The 23,362-nt window shown below is 48.5% G+C and overlaps 2 protein-coding genes and 1 long non-coding RNA gene across 12 annotated transcripts in view; 2 read left to right on the top strand and 1 right to left on the bottom strand.

The window, feature by feature from the left end:
• Positions 1 to 10,141, top strand: part of LOC144469595 (uncharacterized) — a 59,774-nt gene extending 49,633 nt beyond the window's left edge. For 5 of the 8 annotated variants that reach the window (XR_013494010.1, XR_013494008.1, XR_013494009.1 and 2 more), the window contains 7 exons: positions 577 to 680; positions 754 to 906; positions 973 to 1,033; positions 7,057 to 7,161; positions 7,234 to 7,443; positions 7,590 to 7,850; positions 8,988 to 10,141. Coding sequence is in view for 1 of the 8 variants with exons in the window: in XM_078180042.1 (XP_078036168.1) it covers positions 1,026 to 1,033; positions 7,057 to 7,161; positions 7,234 to 7,443; positions 7,590 to 7,629 (363 nt within the window). In the remaining 7 variants the exon portion in view is untranslated. Of the gene's footprint in view, positions 1 to 576; positions 681 to 753; positions 907 to 972; positions 1,034 to 7,056; positions 7,162 to 7,233; positions 7,504 to 7,589; positions 8,105 to 8,987 lie in introns of those variants that run through there. The other 3 variants (XR_013494012.1, XR_013494013.1, XM_078180042.1) reach the window with 3 other exon arrangements.
• Positions 1,027 to 22,606, bottom strand: LOC144469588 (uncharacterized). 3 transcript variants are annotated; one of them, XM_078180030.1, is made up of 12 exons: positions 12,495 to 14,671; positions 12,247 to 12,285; positions 11,215 to 11,445; positions 10,614 to 10,702; positions 9,961 to 10,250; positions 6,402 to 6,440; positions 6,249 to 6,293; positions 5,180 to 5,863; positions 4,742 to 4,811; positions 3,432 to 3,647; positions 3,077 to 3,320; positions 1,027 to 2,138 (listed from the first exon to the last, which is right to left on the bottom strand). In XM_078180030.1, the coding sequence occupies exons 1-12, from the start codon at positions 12,525 to 12,527 to the stop codon at positions 1,959 to 1,961; spliced, it is 2,160 nt and encodes a 719-aa protein (XP_078036156.1). In that variant the 5' UTR covers positions 12,528 to 14,671; the 3' UTR covers positions 1,027 to 1,958. The 3 variants fall into 3 exon arrangements, with proteins under 3 accessions (XP_078036156.1, XP_078036155.1, XP_078036157.1); XM_078180029.1 differs by lacking the exon at positions 12,495 to 14,671 and adding an exon at positions 22,153 to 22,606 and having other exon boundaries at positions 1,028 to 2,138; XM_078180031.1 differs by lacking the exons at positions 6,249 to 6,293; positions 6,402 to 6,440; positions 12,495 to 14,671 and adding an exon at positions 22,153 to 22,605 and having other exon boundaries at positions 1,028 to 2,138.
• On the top strand, positions 19,993 to 22,159 carry LOC144469599 (uncharacterized). Its single transcript, XR_013494014.1, has 3 exons — positions 19,993 to 20,976; positions 21,049 to 21,330; positions 21,419 to 22,159. It is a non-coding gene; the product is annotated as an uncharacterized LOC144469599 (long non-coding RNA).
• Positions 22,607 to 23,362: the final 756 nt, after the last annotated feature.

Genomic DNA, 23,362 nt, shown 5'->3' with positions numbered 1-23,362 from the left:
ACAGAAATAAATAAAATTAAGTGACAAATCGTTTAATGCGAACGCGCAATCGTGCCGGCTTAGACTACCGAAGTTATCCCATTGTGTCACCTTCGCCGCTCGTCTCGTCCCTAGAAATTCGATTTAATTGTTGCGACGCGTGGCCGGATCAACAACGACAGCGGCGTCTCGCGAAGATAGGGAACGGCTTCCAATAAGTTCGTTACACGTCTCCGAATGTTGGCGAATCGGCGTGTCACGCGCGAACACGATTATCTCCGATTATTACGACGACGCGTTCTCTTTTCTCCGGCAGTCTCGCGCCGCGGAAAAAACCGAGTCCTGCTCGAAGAAATCCGAAGCCCGGGACGCTCGGAGAAGCCGACGTGTACACGTTCATTGATGCTTTTATTATCGATTCGCATGGTTGCTGTATTAACGACCGATGTTACGTAACGCGAGCCAAGGCCGAGGTCCGCGACCGTTGTTGCCTCCCGAACAAACGAACTTCGCCGACGTTCTTACCGTGATTACGTTTCCGATCGCCGGAAGATGTTCCAGCGAAAATCAACGTGAATCCCGATGATTGTTTTCCAGGAACTCTCGAGGACTGGCGGAATCCTCGCTCCCGGCCATACCGGACACCTCGTTGACGCAACCGAACGAACAACGATGATTCGAAAGAGCGATTTCATGTTTAGGTAAGCGATGTTATTATCTCGTTGCTAAATCGTTGATTAAGCATTGTGACTGATCTTTGTCATATTTTTCCAGCAATCTGGGATTTACGTACTCCGGCCGACGCGCAACGTTTCGCAGAATAGTGTGAACAATCATCCTCGAGCAATTTTTAACTGTCTAAGTTACGAACCAATACGAATTGTCTGTTATTGTCGTCAATGCTTAATACTAAACCTACGACCATTGGTAAAGTATATTTTATCATCTGGAATACGTTTTTTTCTATATACTGAATTTATGAAATTCTTTTAGATGCCATGGAATGACGGAGACTAGGAAGATCGACCATTAGTTCTCAGGGAAGGATGTCCAGGTGGATTACTCAAATGCTATTATTTATTATCGTATAAGTATAGACAAAATAGGCATTGCGTGAATAATATATAGTATACAGTGCGTGCTACAGAGACATACGAACGTGCAGTGTGATCCGAGCATAGGAACATCGGAGTAAATGTATTTATCTTGAATCGTTTGATGTTTCTCCTAAACGAAGAACGCAGCGGAAGCTCGTTGAAAAAGTTTACGGACGCGCGCGCGCGAAAGCGGCATGCGATTGTTCGTACCGCTCGCGAGAGTAGACTCTCGAGAGCAATAATGCCCGGCTTAAATTGTATCGACAGTTTGTCTTCGACGCGATCGTTCTCGGTTTAATAATTTCTTATATGCTTATTTCGCTTTTGCGATGCGCCCCCCCTTGAATTATTTATGAGTTCCATTATACCGAGCTGGAGCGTTCTTCGATGTCGATCGAGTAATACGTCAGAAAGGACACGCAATGAGAGAAATGGAAATAGAATAAATAACAGGATGCGGGCTACGGTTCTAATGAAAATCGACTCGGTCAAGGGATCGATCGCGTCTCTCGCTAGAGAGAGATACTGTATTTCGATTCCTCGAGGCTTCTGACGCGTTACTCGGCACGGCCGCGAAATGAAGTATGGTTACACCGGTGACGTCCGTTCGGCAGACCGACGAAAATCGACGCTCGACGTCGATCGACTGGTTGCCGTTTATAAATTACCTACCGCCGACAATGAAATAAATAAAGGATGCGAATGACTCGAGGTGGAAAAGATGTAGAGACGGAGATAAATAGATAGAAATAGAGGGCAAGATATTCGAAGCGATTGAAATCGATCAACATTCAACAGGACTCGTACGTAATTGACAAGTATTCATCTTCCTTTTACTCGCGGCGTAATGAGATGCGATCCTATTAATTAACAACGAAACGATTAGGCGTCCTCGTCGCCCCACTCGAAGCTCTCCTCTCCGCCGGACGCCACCTCGTCGATCTTCGTCGTCTCTTCGATGCTCGTCGCGCCTCCGTGCGATTTTCCTTCCGCACCGTGTGGCTCCTCGACGAACGGGGCGTCCATTTCAATATGTTCTTCCTCCACAATATCCTCCTCGATCTGACGACAAAAGAATTTCATTAAGATGCAGGTTTATCCAAAATCGTATTCTGAGATCTCACAGTCTCATTATTCGTACTAAAAGTTTTGCCTAGAATTTGTAATTATATTAATTCAGAAAACTGCGACATATGATTAGCTAGCAGAAAACCTGAATACATAGATTTGCTCCGAAATGACGCGAACTGAAACGTATGCAGAAACGTTGCACTATTCTTTTTATGAATAAATCTACCATCATTTTGAAGATTGAAGCTTCCACATTACGGCAACCCCTCGCGAAATATGGTGCACGATTTTTTTTGTCGTCGCTTTATGGAACAGAAACGAGGAACAGGTTCGGTCGTGTAAAGCCTCCGCGTGCATTGTACATTATTGTAGAGCAGGCAGTAGAGCTTACGTTCTAAGCTCAATAAAGCGACTGGAAAGGATCGTACACCAAAGTTTAAGGGGTCATTTGAAAGAGGGGGCTTTAATCTTCAAATTTACATTAGGATTAGTCTCGGCAAAAAGTGTCTAATCTTTTTTACAGCTCTTTCAAATCTGTAACATTTCCGCGAAAGAGCAAATCTCTTAAATTCTGGCGTTTCATGGATCCTAATAAAATGATGTCGGTACAAAAGCGTAGAAATTAGCTTTCAAATCCGAGCAAATAATTTCGTCACCCGTGTATCCGTGACACGTCAGTCAAAGCGTTTAAGCTAGCCCAAGTTTATCGTTTGCCCGATTCATTTTCCCGAAATCGTATCGGTCGGACTATCGACAACGTGTCGAAGATCGTGAATTTATTGTACTTCCGGGGCATTTGAAATATTAAATAGCGCGTTTAAATGTCGTCGTTTCGAGTTAAAAGTCGGGACGCGCGCCGTCGAGTGCGATCGATTTCCGGCGCGGCGCGGGAGCAATGAGCAACGGTCGTCGACTGGTCGTCGACTCACCCTCGTTTCGTCGTCGACGATCAGCTCGTAGGGTTTCTCCTCTCTCTCCTGATCGGTGATCTCGCTCTCGAGCTGTTCGTCGCAGCGACAATCGGCGTCTTTCACTTCGTCGGCGTCGTCGATCGCGACGTTCGCCAGCCTCTCCTCCTGCTCCTCCTTCTGCCGGACTTCCTCGAGGTGTTCCTCGATGACCATTCTCTCCTGCTCCTCCAATATGGCTGTCACACGGGCCTCCTCCAGTTGCCTGAACACCGAAGGAAATCGATATTTCATCGGCGGACAATCCGCACACCAAACACCTGCGGCTTCATAGAGGAGCTCGGCTAAAGCTCTTTCCCGATAGGGGCCAAGTTACCTTTCCGCCTCCAATATTCTCTCGGTTTCCACCCGATCGGCCTCCATTTTGGCCTCCTCGACTTCCCTCTCGGCCGCCGCGGATTCTTGCTCGCGGATTTCGTCGAGATGCGCCACTCGTTCCTGCGCCACCTGCAGAGCCTCCCACGCCTTCGTCTCCTCCAGCTCGAGCCTCACTCTTTCATCCTCCGCCGCCTGCTTCCTTTCTTCCAGGGTCCTGGGGTCAACATTTAGCATTGTACCTTCGCGACTAAATTCGTTGCAAGATCTCCGTCTCGACTTCTGCATTGGAAATTTAAGCTCTCGAGGACGACTGTCGTGAATAGAAACGCCAGGACGGCAGGTGCAAAATAGGCTTTAAATAAGGCCTTTGGCTTTAAAATTAAAAAAGTCTCTATACTAAGTAATAGCAAAATTTAAAAAAAGAAAGCAACCAGTTTTAAAAAATGTATACATTTTTTAAAGATATGTGAACACTTTAACTCTCGACTGTACACGTGCACGCGTGTAATTAACCGTGTTTCAACTCGTTCAAAAATCGAACACTTCACCTTTTCAGCATCGAAACGAAAAGTTAATAGAATAAAACAGTTTCCAAAAAACTCGCAATTCTATTGACTTTCCATTCACTTTATTCCATTAGCAAATAATGATGTTAACTTTTTGCTATACGCCTTCGCAAAATTCGAAAAATCTAATCGTTATACCTTTCGAACGAATTCAAACACGGATACATTAATTACACGTGTGTCCGTGTATTACGAAGCACACACGTTTCAACGGGGTACATTAACTACACGTGTACCGAGTATTTAGGTACACGTGTAACAGGGAGCTCAAGTGCAAACATACTGTTCAAGAACTCTGAATACATACGATCCGTTTGCATACATTTCTGGAATACGAGCGGAATACATTGTTCATTTTTTCGTACAAGAATAGGACCACCGTTGCCGAACTAATTAGGCAAACAGAAGCGTTTTAGGCTTAAGAGACCGTCCTCTTTTTTTTTCCTCGACCGAGGGGTGGCATTCGGACAAAAATAAACTATCAGTGATTTTCCAGGTAAAATTTCGAAAGTGTGCGTTTCGATAGCTGAGTCGAATTATATTATATATTATATTGTAGAATACAATATAGAATATAATATGAAATATAATAATCCTAGAACATATTACAGAATATTCTATAATATTTTTCCGCATTGCATATATCCCACTACGTTCGCCTAACTCGGCCAACCCTACGAAAAATCTTCCGCAAACCAAAGCCTGACGTCCTCGATCCAATCCTTTCCAACGATTCACTTACTTGGACTCCTCGGCAGCCTTGACAAGGTACTGCTCTATCTTCTTGATCGCGTCCTCCTTCTCTTGCTTCACTGTAATAGAAAGCACATCGTGAAACCGGTCGGTCGGTCGACCCTTATTACCCGTAGAACCGATCGGCGTATCGAGTCGTGTATACCGGGGTCTTTCGCGTGATCCTGATGTGCACCTTACGGAACGTACATGGGTATCAACATTTTACGACTGTTTGCGTGCGTCGACGCTTTTGATAGCCGTTCGTAGACGGAACGTAACACGTGACGAGGGACGTTTCATGCGACATCGAACAAGAAGACAGACTTCGCAAGACAGGGATTTTACGAGCAGCACGATAAACCTTACGAGGAGTATACTCGCCCCGCTCTGACGCAATCTATAATACTTTCGTTGCCCGTTTAGTGTCTATCGTCGGCTAACATACCGTTCTTGTCCTCCGACTGCTTTTCGGCTGCCGCTTCCGTTTCACTTACGGGCTCCGCGGCCTGCGGCTCTGAACCCGCTTCCGGCGCGGCCTCTTTCGCTTCCGGCTCCGATTTCTCGGCCGGCTTCTCTTCGGCTGCCGGCTCCGGAGCTGCTTCCTCGGCCGGAGCCGGTTCTGGAGCCGCCTCTGCAACTGGAGCTGGCTCTGGAGCTGGTTCAGGAGCTGGCTCAGGAGCTGCTTCTACAACTGGCTCAGGAGCTGCTTCTACAACTGGTTCAGGAGCTGCTTCTACAACTGGTTCAGGAGCTGCCTCTTTAACCGGTTCTTTAACCGGCTCCGGAGCAGGCTCTGGAGCAGGAGCCGCGGCAGCTCTCTTAGCTTTCGCCTTCGTAGGCTTCGCCGGCTCTTTGACAGGCGCTGGTGCCGGTTCAGGCTCTTTGACGGGTTCAGGCGTCGGTTCCGGTTCAGCTTGTTTCGCTGGTTCCGGTGCCGGCTCGGGTTCTTTCGCAGGCTCCGGTGCTGGTTCCGCAGCCTTCGCGGCCTCCGGTTCAGGCTCGGCTGCTTTCACGACTTCCGGTTTCTTCTCCGGCTCCGGCTCCTTCTTCGCCGCTGCTTCCGGTTTAGCTCGCCTCGATTCCCGCTTCTTTTCCGGCTTCGATTCCTGCTCGATTTCTATTATACGCACTACAAGACACACGGTACAAGGTTCACGTGAAGTCATGCTGTTCATGCGGTCGACGGGGAGCTGGGTTCGGGTCGATGCACGCCCATCGATGGCTCATCGAATGGAAAATCAATCGTCCACGGTTATGACCGCGAGATGGAAGAGAACGTTGACAGTGTTCATAGTCTTTTAAAATAATATTCGAAAGTTTAAACGATAAACTCGAAAGAATAGTTCCTCTCGCGAAGAATACGCGAGCCCGTCTACCGAAACGATTCGAAGATTCGCGTTTTCGGTAGCGGCAAACGGTCCGAGTTGGATTCCGCTTGATTAACCTGGGTACGCGATCGATTAGGCGTGAAACGACCCGTGGTGGTAGCATCGGTAGATAGGAGGACCACGTACCTTTCTTAAGCGCTGCCTCGTCCAAATCAGGCTGTAGCGCTCGCACTAAAATCGGGTCAGATTACGTGAGAAATGCGCTTAACGTGAATAAAATGTATCGTACGGGGTCGCGGGTGCGCGTCTTTTTTTTTCGTATCAGAGAAATCTACTGACCCTTTCGCAGCTCTCTCTCCGTCATCGGCAGGTCCGGCGCTATGGGTTACATGAAACATAAACGGTTCGGTTAACGGCGCGACGACGGGGGATCGACGTTTCGCGCGGGGGATCGTGTTACGCGCGCATGATGGAGCAACGATTATGAAATTAGTCGGTGATATATATCCGCTGCGGATACAGTGTTGTATTGTGACCTTGGCGCTGTTGTTAGGCTCTCGTTATCAATGTTAACACACCAACGATAGAAGCGAGATGGAGTTAGCGGTGTTAGAGAACGTCGAGGTCCGAGATCTGTATCGACGATGAAAAACAGTATAAATAATCTCCTTGTTTCCTGGATCCATGACGCAGTACGATCTTGGAAACGGGTGGAATCGACGACTAACCAGATCATCGTTGTTCTCGTCTCGACGACACCGCGCCGATTATGCTCGATCCGATAGAACGTGCACGGTCGTCCCGTCCTCTTCACCGTGAACGATCCCCGTTAACGTTAATTTTTGCGAACCGTGTCGTTTCTGTTTTTAGTAACCGGCGATCACTCAGCGCCGGTTTAGAGACATGAAACAAGTCAGCCGACCTGGTTGCTGGTACGCTGAGCGTTCGAAAAGTCCCCGAACTGGCCTAATATTTTATTCGAATGGTTTTCCAGATCGACGACAGATCCGGTAGACTGCGGATCCCGTGGATTCGTGACGGAAACGTGCAGCTGTCTAACACCTTGGTTCACCCCTTATCGCATTTTGGCGTGGTGCAGGTATTTTTTTATCCCATCCTGTTATTTCAAATCAAATTCTGTTATCCTCTAATCGATGTTTAATCCTTTTAGTGCTGGCCAAAAGGAATTGAGTGTACCTGAGCGAAAAAATACCATACCTGACAGACGCTGTTTTATGAAGTTTTGGAAGAAGGTGATAAAAATGTTGCGAAGCTTCATAATTGGAGAGTTTAACAGGGAATATAAATTAAGAAGTGACACTATCAAAAATATAACTAAGTCATATAGAACATTTTGGATCTATAGCCAAAATGGCGTCAAGTGAGTTGACTCACCCCATCTTTACTGCCAAGAAATTATTGCAACCTAACACCAGCAAGAGTATTGCAACAAAAAACACTAAAATAACTTTCTCCCATTTCCTGTACCAATTGCGAACTGTTTTAATTTTGTATAACGATCCGCAGTCTACCGATCAGTCAGAGATGGCGCGGTCTCTTCGCGTAAAAGCAAGTGGATCGCTCGAAACCCGAGCGAAGCGAAATTTGATCTGGCATTGGTCCGGGAGCTTTTCGAGGGCACTCTGTATGATGGAGCACGAATAGAAGCCTTACCTCGCAACAACGGAATCGTTTGCTAGCCGGTTTCGGGTTTTTATAATCCGGCGATAAATCGTGCAAAGGAAAATAATAAACTGACGGAATAGACGGCAAATTAAAGAATCAAAGGTACGTCTATATTTTATTCGGATATGTTTCTCGCATGCTCGAACAGGTTCAACGACAATCAAAAACTTTCCCCGACCGTGCGATCGCGGACACTTGGCGATCCCGTTTCGGATTTTCGGGCCGGGCGAGGAACTGTTACAAACGGTTTAATGGGACTGGACGGTTCTTCGTGGGACAATGGCAAAACAGCCCCACCGCGAACGATCCGCAGAAAATTTTACGCCGTCTTCGATTGCGGTCCGCTGGAACACACGGCCGCCGTCAAAACTCGGACGCAACGTTCCCGGGATTTAGACCTCGTTAGGGCGCGGTGGACGTTGGAGAGTGTTCGTCGAGTATTCGAGAATTAACGATAATTAACGGAACGACGCGACGACGACGACGACGACGCGGCGGTCACTCCTCGGCGAGCTCCTCGTCCCCCTCCTTCTCCTTTTTCGGTTTCGTCGGATCCTCGTACAGCTCTGGAACACGATCCCTCCACCCTTTGCCTGAAACGTTCAAAAAAGAGCCGAACTGGTGGTTCTGCGATATTTAGCTGCGTGTACGTGTCCCGGTCGTCTTGGTTCTGCCCGACACTTGGAGTCTGCCATTGTGTATAATCTTGCCCTCGTTTCCGTTTCCGTAATTCGTCGAGATCCCGCAATACCGGTAAACGCAATTGCAAAAGAAAATATTTGTTCATGCGCAAATAGAGACACCGAGCGAATCGTAAAAAAAGCCGCCGCTTCAATTGTCTTCGCCAAAGTAGTCACAACGTGTAAAAGGGGGGGCGAGGGGGGAACAGTGCTACGGGCAACTACCAACAAAATACCAAAGGAAAAAGACCAAAAGAAAAGAAATTGTGTTGTTGTTGTTGTTGTAACGGAGGAACAAAAAACACGAAAATTACAGTAGGCCAGCACAGCACAACCAAAAAATTGTCAGACAGTTGCGAAACAGTGGCATTCATTCAAAAAATGGGGGGGGGGGGGGGGGTGGCGGCTAGGAAAAAGATATAGACATCGAGCGAGGAGAGAGAGAGAGAAAAAAAACGAAAAAGAAAGGTGCACACAACGGCGTCGCATGGCCGCTTTTATTTTCTTTCCAAAAAAAGTTCGCTTCGAGAAATATATGTGCTATTATGTATGTTCGCAGGTAACTCCGCGGGGAAGGCCAACCACGAATAATTCGCTGTTGCTTCGGTGCTTTTGTTGGTCGCGGGAACCTCGATTATCCGAACCGGCGATGATAGAAATTATTAGACACAATTTTTAGACAACTAATTTTGAGATACTGTTCGATCGACTGGTGCTTCTAATATCTGGAAGAGATTCCAATTATTTGGTCCAATTTCGAATTACTTTTTAGAAATTTTTTCCCTACGTTACTTTTTTTTTAATTAGTAACACAAAAATAATCGTATTTTACGTTATCCAATATTATTATCCAAATATTGGCAAAAGGATAGTAACAAATAATAAAATAATAAATTTAAAAATAAGAAACAATAATCAACGCTATAAGTTTGGATAACCGAGATTCCACCGTGCGAGAAGAAGAATGAATAGGTGCGCGCGAACGTCTTCCCGCGATGATTATTCGTAATTACGCCCTCCTCGCGATCGTTCGTTTCTACCCTGTGCCTCTAACTACGTGTATCTTGTACGGATTCGGTCGATACAACAGTAATTCGAAAGAAAAACGTGTGTCGTTCGTTCGTGGCGTCGCTTCGTCCAGTGATCGACTCGGTCGAACAGAGAGAGAAAAATTTGTAGGTGTGCATATGTGCGTGTGTTTATAAGGTGTTGAGTAAATCCGTGCTGTCCAAGCCATAGTGCAACCACGAACTAGTAAATGAAAGAGCTCTACAAGAAAAACAGAGAAAGAGGGAGGAAGAGAGAAAAACAAAAAGAGACAGAGATCATGCTTGGCTAGTTCCGTCGAGTACGTGGCGGAGATAGAAGCCGAAAATTGCAAAACGTCCGAAGCTTGGTTTGTTAGACAGCACGGTGATAAAACACTGTGATTTACATGTGTGTACGTGTGAACGTGTAAATGTGTATATGTGTAAGAGAGAGTCCGTCCACGTGCCGATCGTCGTTGTTGCTGTCGTTGTTAGACTACTCACAGGCGTTGGCAGCCGCCTGCCGATTCTTTTTGTAGTAGCTCAGAAAATTAACGTCGTTCTTGATATCGGAGGGTCGCAGATCGGCCACCTTGAAGTACGGCCTCCTGATGGACTGTGGATTACCGGCGACGTACTTGACGCACGCCAGCGTACCGAAGTCGCCTCTTTCCGGCACCTCGTACCAGGAAATCGGCTCCGGTTCTTTCTTGGCGATGGACTTGCCCGACAGCAGCCGACGCACGTAATCCCCGCTGCGCATACGTTCCGGCACAATCTCTTCCAAGAAGTCGCTGGAAATTCAAAGCTCCGCGTTACGATCCTCGACGGGCACGGTCTTACGGACCGAACGGCTATGGACCGTTCGCGGAATCGCTCTGAACAGGCTCCGATACTGTTGCGGGGAACCAAAACGATTGAACATCAATTGGGTTTAAGGATCTAGATACAGTATACTCTATACTGGACTAAATTATTTCACTTTTCCGATATTAACTAAATTCTTAGCAACGAAATGCTACACTTATCCCCAGTTGGTATTCAATTGCAACAGGGATCCTAGGCTGAACTGAATCCAGCCGAAAGTCTGGCAGCGGGCAGAAACCGGGCGAAAGATATCGGCAAGCATCGTAATCGTTGTTAAAGGGCGGAAATACCTTGCTACGGCTCGTGGGACGAACACGTGTACCCGTCGCAGAAGGGAATCCACTTTCGCGCGTATTTCCCTCGCCTCGTCGTCGAAGTACTGCGAAGAAACACACGTGAAATATGTATGCGTTCTCCGAAGATGTTTGCGGTCTGTCACGCACAGAGAGAGAGACAGAGAGAGAATGAGATATATATATATATATAGAGAGAGACCGATTAGTATTTGATTATTCGATTAGTTCCATCTACTGAGATTCGATTCGTGAGAATTGATGAGACGCGGTTGATGCGCGTGCGAGGACCGGCTCTTCCATGTTCGACCGTGTCCAAATCGACTGCATTAATCTGCGGTAATCTGCCGGCGCATGATTCTGATTAGGTTCGCAAACCGGCGACGCGATCCCGCCGATGAACGATAGATGCTGGTCGGTCGATGATGGCGGTGATGATGATGGTGGTGATGATCGTGATCATGGCGGTGATGATGGCGGATGACCATTAATGGAGCTTTGCGGTCGGTCACGTGGATGACGACTCGACGACTACTCGACCGCACAATGGCCACGATGGTGTTAGAATGGCTGTTTTCGCTTTCGATGGGAAACTTACGATGCGGTCCCTGGACTGTAGATACTTTTCCGTGTAGGACTCGGTCGAGGGCCTCCAGAGGTTCCGTATCCTGTTGAGCTCCGCTGCGAGGACGCTGGGTCGCACGCGCGCATGAACTCTTATCGGTACCAGGCTGCCGATGCCGCCGTGGTACACGGTATGGTAGGGCATGTGGATTACGGTCACGAGCCTTTTGTGAGCCACATATGGCATGCGAGGAATGCTTCTCAACTAGAGGCACGATACTCTGCTTTACTAAACTCGTCGATCATCGACCATCGGTCGTTACGTTCCCAGCGGCGTCAGGCGGCAATTAGCGTGAAAACACAAGCGTGCCCGTCTCCGCTCCGGCTGGAAGCGGATCTCCTGGCTCGTGCTCTTTGCTCGCGGCGTATAGCCTCTTAGCGTGGCGAAGCGGTTGGCGGGTGTGTACGATAGATCGTCCGTTAGGGGCCAGCGAAAGCGTGAAAGCGTTCGAACGGTGTTACGGTTAGAGTGGGTGGATGAAGCGGCGGTCGATGGGCATGAACGACGATTGCGATCCCGTGCGAATTAGTCGGAAAATCGACGCTTTCGAATCGATCGACGCATCGGTATCGTCGACGCCCGTGAAACGCTATTACCTAGCTGTTGCGTTAAGATAGAAACACATTGTCACGGCGACTGTTAATGAGTTAAAGCAGTGAAAACAAAAAACATTTTTTGAAATATTCTAACAGCTAATTATCGAAACAATATCTTAAAAAATCTGTACAAAAATTGCGATCCTACTGTTTCCACGAACTCAAATAACATTTGTAATATTCGAATATTTTACTAAAAACATTTGCTACCAAAGAACCTGTTACGATTATCTGCCGCAAAAGCCATGATTGTGTTTCTACCTTTAAAAGCGAACGATCGAAATCGAAGACTTAGTACTCGGCGGGCGGCGTGGCGTTTGTAGCGATTTGCGATTAAAAGCGACAGCGAGCGGTTTGCGGACGGTCTTTGTTTGACTAGCAGAAGCGTAGTGGGTGTTTCGGTACTTACCTGGAGGACAGTGGAGAGCGGAAGGGTGATCGGTCGTTGCTGCGGTCCGGTTTCGGTCGTGTTTACAGAGGGACGATATTTTTGTGGGTTTAATCGATATTTCGACGATATTCGACGATATTGGGCGTAATCCGGCGGCGGCAGGGGACGAGGAGTCACGTGGGAAGCAGAATAAATAGAAAGAAGAAGAACAACACCTGGTTAGTGAGTTTTGCAGATACAGTGACCGATCAGTCGGTATTTCTTACATTTTCCTGCCTTTTATTCCCTTTCTCTGGCATTATAGATTCTCTTAGCGTCGATCGTCTCGATCGGATCGGTGTGTGCCGGATATTATTGTAGATGTATATACATATAAATATATATATACTATATATGCATAAATATATATATTATATGTGTATATACACGCGATGTTTCTCGATACAATACGGTATACGTGTGGTATATGTGTAAATATCTATGTATATCTCTATATTTATATATGTAGTTGTGTTTGGCGCGTGTGTGGACGTGTGCACGTGTACATGTATGTTTTACAATTCGTAGAACGACAGAGCGAAACGATTCGAGGTTTGTCGATCCATTTTTTTCCCCGCGAGCAAACAACTTGGCCAATTGTCGCGTTGTGTGTCTAACGAGATGACGAACAGTAGGGTTAGTCACGGTTAGGTTTTCGGCGGTGCTGGATCGGTTCCTAGGCGGTTCGCGGTCGGTCAGGCGTCGAAAGCGAGCGGTCGTGTGCTCGGTGCGTCTCCCGGCTTTCTTACACCTTTCGCTCTCTGCCGAGAACCCTTTTATCTTTGCTGTTCGATCGCACGGCTGACCATCGAGCGCTCGCTCCTTCTAATTCACACTGCGACAGCTGGACCGCGAATCTTTACGCAACGTTCCGTCGCCTTGTATCGCCCGTACGAGGATCGTTCCACGAAATCACGGAGAAGGAACGGACCGCGTCGATCGTTCACCACGCGTCACATAAAGATCCGCGGGTCCAACGATAGCACTCTGCACGCTGAACAAGTAACTCGAGCCCGTGTACAGAAAACGATCGATCCGTTATGCGTAAAAAGCAGAAAACAATCCCACGCATACAATCCATAATCGGACATAGATCAAATTATAAAAACACGTACTACGCTTGGATGCATCCTGACACGGATAGTTAAACTTGTAAAAACGAAGAAAAACGCACGGGGGGACGCGTGTCGTTGGAAACTTGCTTGTTATATGGTTGTTTCTTGGTATCATCGAATATTTCGGGGGCGGGTAGGTAGGGGCGGCTGACTATCGTGCCATTTAAGCGTTAAACGTACTCAGCAATCTTGGACGGCACCTAATTTATTAGCTTGAACAGGCTGAAAACGTCTAGGTACAACTATATAGGGTACATCTTCGGTTACAGTGGCGTGTCAGAGATAACAGTACAGAGACAATTCGTATGACAAAAACGAGAAAAATCCTGTGCCCCGATCCTGTCTGCCGACGATTCCCGATGGGGAAGAATCGCTCCGGATTTTTTGTATAATTCGACGAATAATTTTGATTATAGACCGCGGATAATTTTTCTTTTTTCGTTAATTTTTACGAGACTGAAGGAACGGAATATTATTTTTAAGCTCCGTGCACGCGTTTCCTGTTTCGCTCTCGACTCCGCTTGTTTTTGCCAGGGATGTATAAAATCCGCGGTCTATTCGTGGAGAACGGGTGTCCTATTGCCGAGGAATGTTAAGAGCGTATGCAACTTTCCGAATCTTCGAATTGGAACGCGGCGAACGGCTGGTCCAATTATAACGGCCAATTAATCGAGCGTCGGCAGGCAGGAAGGGGGCGTGTACGTTTCGCCGACGTGGATGACCTCCAAGGATTTCGAAAACGATTCGCGTCAGATTTTTAGTCCTCGACCCGAGCGAGACTCACCGCGTAGCCTCGGGTATCCGAATCTCTCACCAAACACGCTTTCATCGTGTCACAACATTCGTTCAATCAATGAAGACACAAACCCCTATAGAAACGATTGTGTTATCGTTGGAACCCGCGTGTTTCGGATAACCGAGGCTCAGCTGTGTTTCCGACGGCCCGTCGACATGGGATTGCAAATTTACCGACTATTTACAATTATTAATAGTTCGATATTTTCTGGTAACACCGGTTTACCGGTAATATTTTTCTAAATATCGGGGGGTGTAGTGTTCGAAAGCATGTTTTTCCTCGACACTGGCGAATAATTCAGCTCGATGCCACCTTTTTATACTCTTTAGAAGAAAATGTACTGCCGTTTACCGGTTCGCCGGTATCGCAATCCCTATTGTCGACAGGCGCGAGAGGTATCAAGAATCGAGATGTTGTTGAGGGTAGGAGGGTACGTTGCATCGACGATCGGCGAAACGAAAGCAATCGGGGTGGTTGACAGGTCGGAGCGGGGTTTTTTTAGACGCGGTAGGAGAAATGGCGGTAAGAGGTGCCGCCGGGCAAACGGCCGGAAGTATGGGACTCGTAAGAGGAGTGATAGCCTCCAGGACCGCCGCCGGTCGATGTCCTAGCCGACCTCTCGGTCGAGTACGATCCGTACGGTCCGCTCTCCCTCTTGACGACGCTTTCTTGGCTGTAGCTTGTCCTCTGCGGACGCCGACTGTACGGATCCGTGGCCGAGGAGGAGCTCGACGAACTGGTGTTGGTGTAGGCGTAGCTGTACTGCTCTTGGGCAGTCCTCAGCCCGGCTTCCGGATAGTCACGGACCACGTAATGCCGAGGTGTCTATAGATTCGGGTTACACAAGGTCAACAATTTGGAGATCAGGTTTTCGACGGAGAACAGAACCCCACATTCCTTTTTTTACAATCAACCGCTCGCGGTTCGTGGCTTTTTTTTACCGATGCGGCACCACGCTGCGTTCGCAGCAAAACAAGTTACACGAGGAGACAAGCGACGCCAGAAGTCTCGCACAGTAGCAAAGCGTATCTACCAGGTAGACATTATAGCCCTAACTTGATATAAATTTATACACTATACCTTGATATAAAGATATACTCTACTATAACTATACAAAATAAAAGTTACCCAATGAAATTGTGAGAAATATTAACTAGATGAAAATATCTTTTATCGATTCTAGTAAATTTAAAATAATTTAACGATGTCCTTAAATAAAATGTATAGGCAATTATAATGTTCACCTAACAGATGCGCCATGCTACTGTGCAGAGCTCTTGCATATTACGTCTCCACTTCTTGAGTAATTTATTTTTCTGAGCGAACGTTTTATTCTTCGAATCGGTCTTCGTCGATTCTGTTCTCCGTGACGGAGCAACGTCTGCTGGATAAGAGGACAACGTGTGTCACGGAACAATGGATCCGGGAGGAACGATACACGCTAATCGGGGGACGCTGTTTCGACGAATCGGTCCCGGTTTCGGTCGCTTCACGATGCAAGAGAACAGGGTGCCAGCCGAGGGATCAGAGATTTTGTAAGCGGCGGTCTTTTGGAATTATTCTCGCAACGTTTCGCAAGCTAACCGTGTCACTATGTTGGTCAGCGCCTCTGCTATACTATCTAGTCTATCTAAAAAAATAATTCTCTGGTTCTATTGGAACAATAAGAAAATAATTTGATATAATATTAATTCATTCAGAACTCTGTTTTCTTATTAATAATTATTTTTTTATCCATCATTGTGAATACTTGCAAATTATTTTGAACAGAGTATATGATCACTCGTGAATTAATAAGTAAAGCTTTTAGAAAATCAAAACGATTTTCGTACTGTCTAAATATAATTTGCTAAAAGATTATAGCGATTTTTGTAAAAAATATAAAACTTGTTCATTTTGAGAATACCATAATTTCCGACCTGGGCGGAGAATAGTTCCAAATGGACACGGCTTACAAGCGAAAGAACCCTAAGCGATAATTCGCAGGACATATCGAGAGGTTTGTTCTGTCGCGGACTTCCGGAGACCGATGATCGTCTTGGGGAGAACGTTAAGTACAATTATACAAAGAGAGAGAGAGAGACAGAGATAGAGATAAAAGTGTATCGGTGGTGTCGTCTACCGTGCCGGTGTTAGAACGTAGGAGAAAGAGAGTAAACGGAGTTCGATAAAGGTGTTTCGCGATATCTATCTGTAGACACACAACGTGCGGGCCAATTATAAACGCGGAGCGGTACACGTATGCATTAATAATGTCTCCTTGTCGAGATATTCAGGACGCTCTCTTCGGAGTGTAACGTTGAGCAACTGAACACGCCCTTGCCAAGAAACACATGGATTACATTGCGCGATCTGCCTATGTCGTATATATTAGTGTCCTTTGCTCGTATGTGTCCGGTGTCTCGTTTCGACGGGTGGCCCACCCGACCAGAAAGCTTTCTGCGACTCGAAGCCTCTTTTCGTTCCGCCTTCGATCGTTAATCTTTCGCGGGTGTCACTCGTCTTCCGACTATCGTTGTCGCATTCGCCCGCGGTTTTCACGGCGTTCGCCGGTTACCAGCGACGTCGCCTCCCTCCTCAAAGGGTCGCGCGGACAAATCCGCTCGCGGCTGCTTCCGCCCGGGGAAATCGGGCGTCGCTAATTTTACGGGACACCCGATCGAGCACGGTGCAATTTGATCGAGCTCGATCGGGCACGATTAAACGCGATGGAAACTTGGTCGCGCGAGGGTATCTCGATCATCCCGTCGCAACTTCCCCGCGATGGACGCTCAGAAATGACCCCCTTCGCGGACGCGAACGGATTTATCGCACGGCCGAATGTGTTTGCTGTGTATACAGGGTGGACCTCGGAACATGTCAACTTAATTTATTCCCCGATACGATTGGACTTTTTTTCGAGCTAAAGTAACACGGTTTAAGGAGAACTTTAACACTTTTTCTAGAAAAACTAGGGCGTTTAAAATAACGAAGTTGACCTCCGTATACGCCTCCGAGAATGTTATATTACGCAAATTCTTAAACCGTATAAATTACAGACGTAACGTTTCCCTTAGAGTTGTTTGACAGAACCGAGATATTTAAGTGGACGTTTACGGGCCACACTGTATGCATATACATAGACCAAGGAAGAGAGAGAAAGAGAGATGGCCGGGAGATTATTATAGCACTCGCGATTGGTACAACGCGGTCTGTTCGCGCGTTCGTTTCGAGGAATGGGATCAGTAAACGCATCTTTGTAAGTCGAAGAACTTTATTTATCCGTCGCGTGTACAAAGGTAATTGAAAATAAACGGAGGCCGCGCGAGAGCAGCGTTTATCCGGCGTTCGGGATCGAATTGCATGGGGAGAACGCGTGCTAAGGAGGAACGAACTTCGGCGTCCGCGCGCCGAAGCCCGGAGCGTTGGGGCGGTGGCTTCGCGCGATACCTATGGTAAATCCCCCGAATGGTCCGAAGTGTGCGGTGATTCCGTGAGACGAAGCATCCAAGAGTCTTCCCAGTCGTTAAAATTCGTCCATCCCCGTAAGGAACGTTGTGCTGCTCCGAAAAGGGGACGCGATGTCTGGTCCGCGGGACGCCGTTAAAACCGGTACCAGGACGGCGTATGGAGCGCCATGAGTATTCTGGTGCGATCGCTCGCGGGCGTGGTGATGGCCGCGTGTCTCGTGGCGGCCTGCTGCCTGGACAGCACGCCCTTCTCGAACACGTGGCCCTTGGTCGCGAGCTCGGTGGCCGCGTCCAAGCTGACCTTCGACACCGCGCCGCCCTGCACCAGCTGTCGCTTGTGCTCGTCTTTCGCCGCGTTCTTGCCGCGCACCACGCCCTCCTTGTCCTTCAGCGTGACGTACTGATAGAACTCCTTCTTCGGATCCTGCTTCTTGCGACCCCATACGGTGAACGGGTCCGGGACCAGCGACGGCCGCGGTACGAACGGCACCTTCTCCCACGGGAAGTAGTCCTGTTTCTGTAAATTTCATCCGTCGGAACTCTCGCGTCCTTTATCGCCCGTTCCTCTCGACCCTCGACCCTGGTCAAACGTGCTCCACCGACGTCCCTTTCGACGTCTTCACTTCCACACCGATCGTTCTACCGTCGCCGTCCAGCTCGGCTACTTTCGCCCATTGTCGCGCACGGTTCTCGCATATTTTGGAGAACTGTCTTCAGATTGGGGAGGGTCGAGGGTGACACGAAATTCGACGAGGACGCTCCGAACCAATAGAATTCTAGAACGCGTCGACGCGAGACAGTAGCGATATGTATAACACGTTCAACGAGAACTGTCGCAAAATATAATGGAGCTCGCGTGCTGTTTATATTTTGTGCCAATCCTCGTCGAAGTAGCAGGGCTCGGAATTAAATGCACGCGGCACGGCGGCGTCGAGGACCACGCCTCCCGACTCCCGCGACGCGACGGTAGTCAGAAGGCGTTACTCTCGCCCTCGCCGTGCACTTAATTTCGTGTCCTGCTCAAGACGATCGCTTCCGTCTCCTCGACGATCGTTCCTCGTGCAAGGAGGTCCGCGTAAAAATAGCCCGGCCAAGTGAATGGCGCAGGAGGAACGCTAAGGAGGAAGAAGCCGACGACGGCCGAGGCTCGCCCCCGTGCATTCCCCGCGGCATTGGTCAACGGAGTCTCTCGCGTCCGGAACCCTCTTTTACGCGTCTTTCCACAAATATCGTTGTATCGGAGAATTCCTTGCGGTGAATCATTCCCCTAGAATACCGGCGTGGTTTTTCTGGCCTCTCTCTCCGGCTGGATTCTTTGGCCGTTACGGCGCGAGCCGCGGTTCTCGCGCGCGACATGTCCCGCGTCTCCCGCGCCCCGTGTCGCCGCGCAACAAGATAATCCTTCGAAAATATCGTGTCGAAAGAGCCCGCGGTTATTTAGCGATCCTTCGTGTGGGTAGAATCGTGGCCGCGGCCAAACATACAGATACAACGGTATGTCGGTGTCTAATTATAGACCGGGGAATCGAGAACTCTCTTTCTCTCCTTCGTTGGATGAGCGATATTTAATAAGACCGTTCGTGTTACACGGTCGCGGGTAGCCGGTTCGGACTATTTCGAGCCCGGGTGTGTTTCGTAGCCGACGTCCGAAAACCGAAACGAGGAATCGTTGCATTCTTCTTCATATCTTTTTTTTTTGTCTCTAGATCACGGTGCCGCAGGTGCCATTACGGCCGGTGCAGCAGGCCGCGCGGCGTACGACCATCGGGGCCAGCCGTATAAACTATGACATATATGAATTTCCGCGAGGAATTTCTGGGCTAGCGTGGTGGGAGCGGACGTCGCTGGTAACTCGTCAGCCTAAATTAGGACAGAGTAACGCAACACCCGGCTCACGGATCCCCACCTACCGAAACGGAGAAAGACGGGAAAATACTGAATAACGTGGCGTCGCGAGTCGCGCTCGTCGCCGTGGTAGCTAAGAGGGCGGGTTCCGCCCGTTGTTCGCGCGTCGATTCAACAACCACGGTCATTGAAATGGCACCCGACGGCGACGGCGACCGGGGGGGAACGCCTCGACGAGAAATCTTCCGGGGCATAGTTTGGATCACTGACGAGGGCCTAGGTATTTAGGTCGGCTTTTAACTGCGCCATTGATTCACGATCGACAATGGAGCGAGGAGGGAGAGGCGCCGCTCTGCCAAAAAGTTCTCCCCCAAAAGATTAGCATTGGCCTGCGTGAATGACTCTCGCTTTCCGAACGTGTCGTCCCGCCACGATCGGTTAACCGGCGTCGATCTCGCTTCGATTCATCCCGTGTTCGAACACGGATTTTCCGGCCGTGCGAGCCGCGCGGCGTTTCGGCGAGCGTTCGCCGGGTCCGGTCGGCGCGGCGTCTAAGTTTAACGCGAACCAAGTCCCGGAAAATGGCTGCAACGCTATGAATAGGTCTTCTCCTCGGACTCCTTTGCTCTCGAATCACTATTTATACCGATTTTACAATTTTCGTGCAGCAGAAACGACGGACGCTGCTGCTGCGCGAGGCCTAGGCGCTTCCCGAGGCTGGCCGGACACGAAGAGAGGATATCTGTCGCGCGTTCGATCGTGTCGACGCGACTGTTTAAACGACGGAATTGCAATGGCACACCTGAAAACACTGGCGGCACAGCTGCCAAACGGCCGCGTTATCACGGGCTAAGGCAACGCGTGTGCCTGCGTACGCACAGTAGAAGACGAGCTGAAAGATGGACACAGAGGGGATGCTCTAGGCCGGTGGTCTTCGAACCGTGTTCGCCACGACGTCGATATCGAAACTCCAAATTGCATACTTGAATAAATAATTGGTCGTTTGCTATGCCTTCTCTTAATTCAATATTCGGCGAATACGAAATCGCTCGATATACGACATGCAATTAAACGCAACCCTAAATTGCGAGTTTTACGAATTTATAGCAGTTTTTAACCTTTTAACTCGAAGTCATTTTAACTCTAAATTCAAAATAATTTTTGAATTTAAATATTCTCAAAAAAACTTTTAATATTCTCTTAAATATGATCTAATGAGAAAATTATTTTGTAGCATGATTTTTAGGGGTGCCGCATAGCTCGAGTGCAGAGGGTTGATCAAATACGAAACAACGAAGACGTTCACACAGCTGTTAATTTCAGCTCATCTAATCCGTTAAAAGAATCCCCAATCCCCTCGTTATTAGTAGACAATTTTTGCTTTGCATAAAACTGTGCAGTCTAGTTATTACAATGGAACCAGGGATAATAGAGGAATTATTTAGGCACGAATTTAAATTAAATTCCGGGCAAACCCAGCAGCGAATTGTTCGCCTTGAAAAATGTAATAAATCGAGATTCTACCGCGATTCTTTTCTTTTCTTTTCTCTTTTAATTCAACGATTCCTTCTTTCAGGAACGACGAGAAGACGGTGCTCTCTCGCCGGAGGATTCTGATCGACAACGTTCGAAGACCATCGCTCTGTTAAACAAACGCTGGAACATGTTCCGTACCCTTCGCACGGGCGGATCACTCGTATCGGAGCTTGGCATCGGCGTAGATGCGTGTGTGTGCGTGTGTGTCGCAGAGAGATCCGTAAACTGGAAGTTTGGCGCGTGCGAGTTCCGTAGAGAACTGTTAATCACGTACGGTAAAACCGTGCAAAGAGTACACAGAGAACTGCAGCGGTAACAAAAGGTAAAAACATCGTTCGATAACCTCTTAGTGGATTTTCAGGTGATAGTTTTCTTTTTGGTAATCTTTTTTTTCTCGTTCGATTTTCCAGATGGTTTTCCGGTGGTTGAGAGAGAGAGAGAGAGAGAGATCGTGGGTGGAGAGACGGAACGCGCGTTTCATGGTGTGTATACATCAGACGGTAACAGTAATTGGCGACAACGGTAGCAGAGCAACAAGTAATACAGTGGTCGGAATACAGTGTGGAAGTAGAGACACCGAAAATGCATCGAACCTCGATCACAGCGACGACGGATCCGCTCTGTGCCGGACTTTTCTCGGCCGTGGTTGCGGGCCGTCGTCGATCGATTTCGCGGAACGAACGGCCCGGTGATCGAGAGGCGCCGTCGTCCTATGGCTTTTCTTCGATCACCGTACGAGCCAACGTTTCGCCGTTCGACAACACTCGTAACAAAAACGGAAACAACACACGGTGTGACAGCTTGTAGAAGAATAGTCGAAAGCATACGTGAAGCGTGTTCTGACGTCGGTGAAAACGGGGGGGACGGTGGTGTTGATAGGGTGGCATGGGAAGACGGTGTTGTTTCACCAACAAAATTCTGACAACAGGGGCGGGGAAAAAAAGACAAAAGTCGAGTGATCGAGCGTACGAAACGTTGATTCCAAGACTAGGGTAGAGAGTCGTTGGTATCGGGGCTGGCTTCGGTTAAAGTGTTTCCGTGTCACACGGGGCTCTTACTCGACGTTAGTGCCATCCAACAAAACATTATTAAGACATACTATCATCCCGCTCTTTCGGCAAATCCCGTGTAATGGAATACTGACCGTGACGCTGTAGGACGAGACGTAGGGCCTCGTGTACGGCCGCCGGGTCGTGTAGAAGTCGCTCTCGTAAACCATTTTTTTCTCTCCTGGATCGCTGCTCTCTTCTAGTGTTTTTTACTGGTTCGTTCTTCTGCTCGAAGGCAAATGCGTGTTCGATCGTTCGTCAAATGAATTATTTTGATGGTAATGCGACTGCGGTGTCTGGGTTACTGGCGTGGTTTTACTAGGTGGTGGTAACAACACAACGTGCACACCAGGGGTTGAAATAAGATCCGCGTAACTGCGGCCGCGGTGAAGGTTCGTACGGTTCTGTACGGTCGCCGAAACTCTTCTTCGACTTCTACCAGCGATCGCTTCTCAGCCCCACCTAGGCCGGTTCCTCTCTTTCTTTCGGCCGTGGAGCGCCAGAGACCGATGCGTGCGAGCTCCGACTTTGTATCGCGTCCCGCGCCACCGCCGAAGGGGAGGAGGACACCTCGCAGAAGCATCACCGAGCATTCGGATTGCATCACCAAACGACGTACAACGCGCGGCCTGATGCATCGAAAGAAATAGAATCGTGTTAAGGTTGCCGTTGGCCGCCCTCTTTCATCGGCTTCCCACGATCCTCACCTTTTGATTCACGGTCCCTTCTGGTCCTCGAGCTTCGAGGATCGACGCCGACGCGTCTCTTTCTTCGCGTCGTAACGTCCGACGCGGCCGGCTGCCCCATTTTCCGTGTATTTTCGCGATCGTTTCTCCGCTTTTCCGATGTGACACTAAAAGACTGAATTTTTCTGTTTCAGGATACGAAGGTGTCTGGACTTGACAAGTATCGCCGAGGGAGAAACGGAGAGAGCGTCCGTTTATGGTTCCACCGGGTGGCAGATTTCGCAACTCGGCACCCTGGCTTCGTTTTTATTTTAAAACGGTACACCATCGTTTCGACGCCGGCGAACCGTGTCAAGGTGCTGGAAGAGAAGTCATCGAGTACGAGAATGTGCTTGAAAGAAAACGATCGCGGCCTGCCCATTGGCTTTTATTTTCGCAACCGATATGCTCGCCCCCTTGCACCGTGACCTTCGCCTGACTCCATGCACCGATACACCCCTAAATATCTGTATATGCTATTTTTAATCCGCGAACGTGTAACGTACGCGTCGTTGCGCGTTCGGACGCGACGGCAACATCTGGTATTAGTTTTTTCGAGATGACGGGAACGAAATCTCTC

Source organism: Augochlora pura, chromosome 4 (assembly GCF_028453695.1).
Source record: "Augochlora pura isolate Apur16 chromosome 4, APUR_v2.2.1, whole genome shotgun sequence".
Taxonomy (NCBI): Eukaryota; Metazoa; Arthropoda; class Insecta; order Hymenoptera; family Halictidae; genus Augochlora; species Augochlora pura.
The sequence above is the reverse complement of the archived record's forward strand: the minus strand, read 5'-3'. Positions and strand labels throughout refer to the sequence as shown.